Source organism: Apodemus sylvaticus, chromosome 5 (genome assembly GCF_947179515.1).
Source record: "Apodemus sylvaticus chromosome 5, mApoSyl1.1, whole genome shotgun sequence".
In the NCBI taxonomy this organism is placed as follows: Eukaryota; Metazoa; Chordata; class Mammalia; order Rodentia; family Muridae; genus Apodemus; species Apodemus sylvaticus.
This window is the reverse complement of record NC_067476.1, coordinates 30,059,806-30,068,197: the sequence shown is the minus strand read 5'-3', so window position 1 is coordinate 30,068,197 and position 8,392 is coordinate 30,059,806. Positions and strand designations below refer to the sequence as shown.

Sequence of the window (8,392 nt, the reverse complement as noted above, 5' to 3'; positions counted from 1 at the left end):
CTTGGCAAATGTCAGCAGAATGTGACCATGCACAAAAAACGGTACTTGTAGACATGTACAACATCGAATTCTCATTGTCTTATAGCATCTTTAGATGCAAGGTCAACTATCTCCTCTCTTTACCAGAGGATAAATAAGGAAGCTATAACTTTATTCCCCAAAGAAAAAGTGACAACTGGGGACACATGCAACTGTCATCCTGAGAAGCAGGATACGATACGTTCTACATGATAAGATGGGGAAATTCCCATGAAGTCAGGCCTAGAGATTTTCCTAGCTGAGAAATTCCACCCCCACCCCCCCTGTTTTTTTTTCAAACATGTCACATCCCACATAAACTAAATCTGAAGGAAAAGGCTTCATTTGGCAAACTTCTTTGTGCCTTGGGACCTTCATTTGTACACATCAATATGTTCTGTTCTTATAGAACTGATGAAGGGTTATATGGCCTAACTATGTAAAGTGCTTAGCAAAGTGCCGGGCACATAGGAGGTGCTTCTTACAGATCTGTCTGTCCAGCTCTCCCATCCACAGTTATAAGCAGGAAACTGATAAGCCTGCCAAACTCTTCATTAAGGCTGTGTGACGCAACTTCAATGACTAGCATCAGAGTTTCTACTGTCAGTTCAGATTTGGTCCCTGAGGGGGGTCTCATGTGAGCTAACGTTCCCTGTGCAGGGCAGATAGATTTTAACATCATTGACCAAGTTCCCTGTGGACACACCCCACAGCCCTGCAAAGACAGTCACACCAGTGATGGCCTCCACTCTAATATTTCCTGGGCCACATTTCTGGGGAGATGATGAGTTAAACCCTTGAGGCAAATGCACAGCTCTTGTTCATAGCACAGTAACTTTTTCAGCATCAGTACGAGGATCATCACAAATATCTTCCCATGGTCAGGAGTGATGGCAATCCCTACCCCTGTTGAAAAGCAAGCATTCTAACTGATATTTTGCTCAGAAAAAAAAAGAATTTTTTTGAAATATAGTTTTCAATTTATACCATACAAAAATAAATGTCATTTAAAGAATTTACATGGGAGAAGAAAACAACACAATTTTTTAGGTTAATGAAAGTCTTTTTTTCTTCAAAAACAGTAGCTGAAAGAAACAAAACCTACTACTCCTTAGGCCACCATACTACTTACAATTCATCTTTTTCTCATCCTAGCACTGCGTGTTCTTATTGATCTAATGAGAAGTTAATCCAGAACTTTCTCTTTAAAGTCACTGTGGTTGTGGAAGGAGACAGCTCTTTGGCAGTAAATACTATGGAAAGCGAAAGAATTTTTGCTTAGCTATTTCTGAGCTTTCAAAATGAGCTAGGACTAACCTCCGGAGAGCTTCCTTTTATTCTGAAGTCCTCTCTCTGACTAGATAAGCTATATCTGAGTAGTATGCAACACCTGGAGAAAATAATCCTATCCATTTAGCAACGTTTTAGATGCCGCTGGTCCAGCTGGAATCCAGGAACTCAAGAAGCATAATTAGTTCCTGAGTCAAGGCCAATCTGTCCCATTATTAGAAGCGGGAGTGGGTGGGTTAGTGAGCAGGGGCAGGGGGATGGAATGGGGGTTTTTGTGGGGGAAACAAGGATTTGAAATGTAAATATAGAAAATATCTAATAAAAATAATTTTCAAAAAAAAGGGATCACTATTTTGTGGATGCTAATTTCATCAAGTTGGAGGAAATCTTTCTCTTTCATTCCTACAAATACAACAAACTTTTATAATTGCCTTTTTTATCTTCTACAAAGAGTAGAAGGAACATGTTTCCCAATGTTAAGATAAGAGGACTGGGAAAATTAAATTGAGCAAAGTTCTTTCAACTCTTTCATGGACTCCATCCAAATCTCAAAGAAACGATTCCATTTATTTCGGATTTAAAGTTTTAAACTTCTAAAGCTGTCGGTGCCAGTATGATTGCAATTAAGCCAATGGTTCTTTACTCTTTTCCTGAAAAGAATGACTATCTCCTGCATCCATAGCTTATTTCTCAGAGGGCCCAGGCCCTCCTGCAGCTCATGCATGGATTCTGAAGTAAGAAGTCCGGACATCAATAAATACAGAGCTCTTGCTTGGAGTGAAATCACAGGTTTGTGGTATAGAAATGGGGGTCTATATTTATTGGGGAACAGGCTGACTCAGATGGGGTTGTGTTAGGCTGGAAATGACAGCATGGAAGCAATGCTTGCTCCCCGTGGTTAACGGTAATTAACGGCTGCTCTGATGACTTCCGGCCGCGATGCGATGACGTCTGGGGGTGCTGTGGTTGCATTGCATCACTACTGCCAAGCCAATGACTTCATGCATGATTATGGGTCACAGTGAAACCCACAGAGCTCATCTACATTTGGCAGAGAGGGTTGCTATAAGGTGAGTCCCAGCCACACCCACAAGCAGGACACGATCACCGACACACAGTGTGGGGGCCCATTTGTCTGGTTTATAGGTGATGTGATGGCAAACGTGGCGTCAGTTTCATTTCGAGGGAGGGGTAGATTACAGATATTTCCTTCACAGCAGGAGGTGCAGATCTGAAAGGAAGAAAGAAAACAAAGGGTGAGGAGAAACCAGCCTGTTTCAGGAGGAGGAGGCAGGACCCTGGGAAGAAGTCTCCCTCCTAGCAGATGACAACAGTCTGCTCTAGAGAAGGAACATGCTGTCTGACATCCATGAGGGGCAAGAATTATATCCGTCTGGGAGCAACATGCTCAAAATGGAAAGCACCTCTCCTGCGGCTACCAGGCTTCACAGTCCTCTGAGTGACCAGTTATTCTACCCCTGACATGCCAACTGGGAAACTTGCCTTCTTTCCTCAAAGAGGCTTTTCCTGACAGCAGGAAGTAACTGTTAAGAGGGTAAAATGTCTTAAGATTTTCACAGAGAGGATGAAGTGGGAAAGCCTTGGGTCATGTGACCCTGGATGCTCACCTTCATTAGAACGACGACTATGGTTAACTCCGTTCTCCTGCACGGGAAACATCTGAAGGGTTTTCATTTATTCAATTACCTTTGCTTTCTACTGCTTTACTCCTGAACTGTATAAAAGAAGTGACCCTAATGGTTTATTGACAGAAGTTATTTTGAGCCATGGCTACACACTGTATTGACCAGCAGCCTCAAAACCAGTTGGGGCTTGATAGAAATGCAGAATCTCACACCTTACCTAGCACTTGGGGAAACTAGAATCTGAATTTTAACAAGATCCCCCAAGGAATCAGATTTGTAAGGTGGTTATTATCCAACCCAGTTACTAGTCGGGACAGATTTAAACCTTTACCCACAATCAATGTGAGTCCCAAAATAGCATAACACTGAGATGAGACCCTAGGGGTCAGAGGTGAGCTGGACTTCCACTCCATCTCTCTCTTACTTGCTGTACTGACACAAGCAACTAAGATATCTTTGGAGTTTCAGTGCTTCTCCTGGTTTGAAAAAAAAATCATCACACTAATGCTTGAGAGCCAAGCCCAGCTGCTAGAATGGTTAGCCAACAACCTTGATTTGGCCTTTCTTTGAAGTTGTAGCAAGTAGGCAGGTGACATTTTAAATTTTAATTCTTAGCGAACTTGAGAAGTCGCTTAAAAATTGTTTCTGCAGCTTAAAAATTGAAGCAGCCCCCCGGGGTGACAGTGCTATTCCAGGATATCGAGAGAGGGAGGGAGCTTCACCCAACCCTAGGAGGTGGCCTGACAGGTGAGCATATGTCACAGAAAGGCCAGAGCGTGACAAGACCACTCAGTCAGTGCTCACCTACTGCAGGAAGAGCAGGATTCCAGAGATACACAATGCTGGCTTCTTTATATTCTCCTTCCTAGATGTCCCCAAAGCTCATTCTACATAGGATGCTCTGTGTACAGGCACCAGCTCAAGCTTAAGGCGGATGAATCCACAAGACAATGGCTTTCTTCCCATCTGTTGTATGACCAGGTGCCAGTGGACCACTTCCCTAAACTGGAACCCCAAAAATGACATGCACCCTCTCTCTGCAGAAAGTCGTCAGAATACACTGCTGCCTGCTTCCTTGGGTGGACGACTTGAAGTATCTGCCATGCTCTACTGTGTAGGGATAGTCCCTGGCCCTCTCCTTTCAGGGCTCTTCTGAGTGAAGAGAGGCTTATGATAATCTTTAGCATCCTCTTTGAATGCGCTTAAACACTCCATCTGCATGTCCTTTGCTATACACTGGTATTCTCCTAAAGCAAACAGGAAAGCAGGTGCATTCCCTAGGCCATGTAATGACAGTGAGGCAGCCTAAGTGATCGGCCCATGAACACTGACAAATCCTCTAAGGGCAGCGAGAGCTGATGTTTGCCCAGACCTTGTAGCCTTCATGCTCCGAGTCCCGGCAGCCTGTGGATAAGCACTCCTCCAGTGAGACACAGCGTTTGGTGACAGAGATGCTGCTTCCTGTGACTTCCATCGTGTGCTGAGTGTAGCAGTATCTGGTATCTGTCAAGAGAAAATAACCCTTAGTTGAGATGGGAAATGCAAGCCCGGCCTAACTGAAAAGGGCACAACAGGCTGTTTTCCTGGATGTCCCTAAAATTAATTTTACACAAGTACTTTCAACACAAGCACTAGACAATGTTTACGGGGACCCAATAAATGGCCCAGACACCAATAAAGAAATTTTCTAACCCTCAATAATGAGATGAACTTTCACTTTTCAGAAAGTTATCAAAATGACTTGTTTCCTGCTCTCAGATGAATGCCGCAGAGAGTCTACCAAGCTCTACCCAGGAGGGTACGGCAGCACACAGGGTGGAAACAAACTTCATGCCAAGATCCATTTCACCACGGCAGAGCCAAGGCCTTCTGCAGAACACTGGTCTCTCGGCCCACCATAACCCCTCAAATCAATACACAGTGGCATAACTGCTTTTCCACACCCTTTGCCATTGATCTTATTTTTTATCTTTAGGGGGTGAGTGTTTCAGAGGACGGCTGCTTCCGGTGGTGAGAACCATAGGGATAATTTTCAAGCAGACTTGGAAGAGTGAGAAAAGAAAAGTTGGGGGTGTGTAACAAGGGGCTTTCAAAAGATGGAAGATTATAGCTGCTCTGTGTGTGTGTGTGTGTGTATTGCTCCCACATGACATCAGAAGAGTTAGAAATGGATACATTTTGCTTAGCAAAAATGGTTCTCGACAAGAGAACAAACGTGGCCACAATAACAGCCAGATCTAGTATGTTCAGAGACTGACTGACCAACATGATAGGTCTCCAAATCCAGGAAACCTCCTTTCTCTTACTCTGATTTCCATGCCTCCCTGGTAGATTATGGTCACTATGAAAGTCTAAAATCCTTCTTTATCTTGAGGAGAAAGCTTAAGGTTTCTTCCAGAATTCCAGAGAGAATTGCCGATGTGATTATTTACGGCCTGCAGGCAGCATGCAGCAGTGCGCCGGTGCCCCCTCCGGACCCCAAGAGAATAAATAAGTCTTAGGAAGTGTCACTGAGCTGTTTTTCATCCATATCTTGGCTCCAACTCTGCAGGCTTTATACATTTTGGGTACTTAGTTGCTAATATGGAATTATGACCTTTTATGGTATTATTTATTAAGCAGTAAAAATTCCCCCATCAGATTCTGTCATAATTTTGGCATCTTTTAACCAAAGAGCCAATGTTCAAAGAAGAAAACGTAAGGTATTGGGTTGAAAGAATGAGCTAATGTAGACCACATCGACACACCTGAAAAAATGCAGACGTGGGGTGAGAGGTTAAATATCTTTCTAGACAAGCTCACCTCACAGGAACACAGAATCACCTCTGAATCTCACCAATGGCACCTCCTTTCCCAGGGTGACACTGCTGTGGATGTTTATTCCCTCTCTGGGGTGCTGTTCCCACAATGCACCCTGCCTGGAATTCTGTTTCCTGGAGTCATACTGAGGCAATCTCTCAGGGTCCTGCGGGAGTTCTTTGGGATTAGGCTAAGTGAGGTCATCTGGGGGTGAACACCTGGCAACCCCCCACCCCCACTCAGGGCCCTCCATCCCTAAGCCCTAGCCTCTAATTTAAGGTGGAGGTGATTAGCTATCAGATGAAGGGGAGGAAGGTTTCTCATCTGCCTCTGTTTGGCAGGCTTTAACAAACGAAGACCTGAGGCCTAAGAGCTTCCTTTGGCATCAGACGAAGGACATTTATGGCTGTGATGGGTACACGTTTCCCACTCCCACTTCAAATGCTGTAGAAAGTAATAAAAGCAGGAATGTTCTTATCTCCAGTCTCTGCTTTACTCGGGCAACTTGAATGGCTGCCAGAGGCTGCGCGGCTGCTGGAGATGGAAATGCGCAGTTAAGATCACACCCAGATGGAATAAGTAAATTTTTACAGACTTCAGGCTGGGGAAACTAGGTTTGTCCCTCACATAATGAATGACCTTGTCTGAAAGAGGCCTTGAGATAACAATTGGTGAACTGAATACAACTGCATTTTCTTCATATTTTTCTCGTTAATTTACTAACGGGAAGTTTATTCCTCCAAAGGCGAGTGGTTCCAGCAACTGATTGAAATATCTTTTTTTTTCCTCTCAGGAAAATGTATAAAACCCTAGCATCTGATAGGTTAATTTTGCCATTCTGTGGTGAGGGGAGAACATTGAAAATCCTGGGAAAGAAGTTTCTCTTAAACAACATTGTGTAACCCATAAAACAAAGATATGTTGAGAAGTGCTACCACCTCTCACAGTAGAGACCTTAACTCTGGCAGCAACTCCTCAGGGTATCCTCTCCACGCACTTGCAAAGGCCCTAGGTGTGTAGTGAGTGAAATGATAACATGGAAAAAGGGTCTGTAGTTAAATATGGTTTCCAAATTCTCAAAGAAAGCTGAAGTGGTTTCACTGGTGCGCATTTTATGAGCACCTTCATATGTCCCGGGATCTGAGATCTCCAAGGGTGTGCTGGGGCGAGCAGATGGAATTTCCCAAGCAGAACCAGGTGAACCACGCGTAGCTTATCACTGAGTGGGGGCACGGATCAGAACTGGGTTTTAGCCACAGAGCATGGCTCTCCATGCATTCTGAATAATCCCGGGGTTGGTAATGAGGTTATATGAGAATCAAGCCTGCTGATAACTTCACACTAAAAGGATTTCAAAGGCTTTTATCTAAAAGATAAAAGATGGATTTGAATTTCTACCAAGTTAGCTTCAGCCTCTAAAAATCTCATATTCTGAGACTGTATGGTATCCCAGAGGTTGAGAAGCCAAACTCTTTAACTCACGGTAAAGTCAGAAATAGGAAAGACAATTTAATCAATAGCTAGAAAGCAAAAAGTATAATTTTCACAACTCTCTCCTCTCTCTCTGTCTGTCGGTCTGCTTGTGCCTCTATCTTTCCCTCTCTCTCCTTAGCCAAGTTTTGAAATTTAAAACCAATTCACAGCGAAAAATGAGCTTTCACGAACCTACCATTATGGTTTCCAACAAAAGATTCTGCTTCAACAAATGATACACGAGATGACTTAAATTAGGGGGATAGCATTTGAAATATAAACACATAAATGATTATTAATAATAATAATAAAAGAAACTACCTATGCCCGTGTCAGAGAACACTTCCCCGCTGCCCATGATTCTCTGTGGCTGTGCTAGTTTGGGTTTTACACAGAGATGTAAAATGTTTAAAGTACTGCTAGGAAACAATTCTTTAGATGCAAGAAAATGAATGGGAAGGCAAGCACTGTAAGAGCAGCGTTACGCGTTATACTGGAAATCAAAGAGCTAGTGGCCCGCCTGTACTCCTTAGCTTCTTAGCACGCAGCGCCTGCGGGCTGACTCAAGGGTCTGCCATGGAGTGGCTGCTCAGGCAGCCACTTTGTAGCCCCCGCTTCCCTGAGGCTGGAGGTGCAGGGTCTCTTTGCAATTCCTACTCTGCTGTTTAATCACCTCTATGAGATTGTCCACCAAGACCCTAGAGACTTGTCTTCTCTGTTTTCTCTTCCGACGCTTGATTTAACCAGACTGTAGATTTTCTCTACAGGTTGTCCTTGAACTGCTTTATTCCTGAGAGTCCTCGTCAAATCCCACTCTACATCCTTAGTGTTCTTCATCTATCTCCCGGATACTGCCAATGCCACACCACCCTTCACCTGTGTGCAACGAAAACCCTTCTTTCACCCAGTTATCTCCATGTGTCAACCCCAGGAAGGCATCACCTAGAGTGTGACACCTCTGTGCTTCCAGAAAATGTGATCCAGAAATGCTCCAAATCTGAATCTCTAAACTCTCTGAAATGTCTCCATCCTACATTTCCTATTGCAAGATTTCATCACTTCCTGGTTTGGGTCTGAATATCATTCGAGAAAACTGACAAGTGTGTGCAATTTGAATTTACTTTCAAGTAATGAATACGTAAGTTCACTTAAACAGCCTGGAGACA

The 8,392-nt window shown here is 43.7% G+C and overlaps 1 protein-coding gene across 1 annotated transcript in view; it reads right to left on the bottom strand.

Moving 5' to 3' along the window:
• Positions 1–337: 337 nt before the first annotated feature.
• Positions 338–8,392, bottom strand: part of Lypd6 (LY6/PLAUR domain containing 6) — a 143,567-nt gene continuing 135,512 nt past the window's right edge. Inside the window, exons 4-5 of the mRNA XM_052182460.1 lie at positions 4,327–4,457; positions 338–2,539 (exon numbers count right to left, since the gene is read on the bottom strand). Coding sequence (XP_052038420.1) covers positions 2,372–2,539; positions 4,327–4,457 — 299 coding nt within the window. The 3' untranslated portion in view covers positions 338–2,371. The remainder of the gene's footprint in view (positions 2,540–4,326; positions 4,458–8,392) is intronic.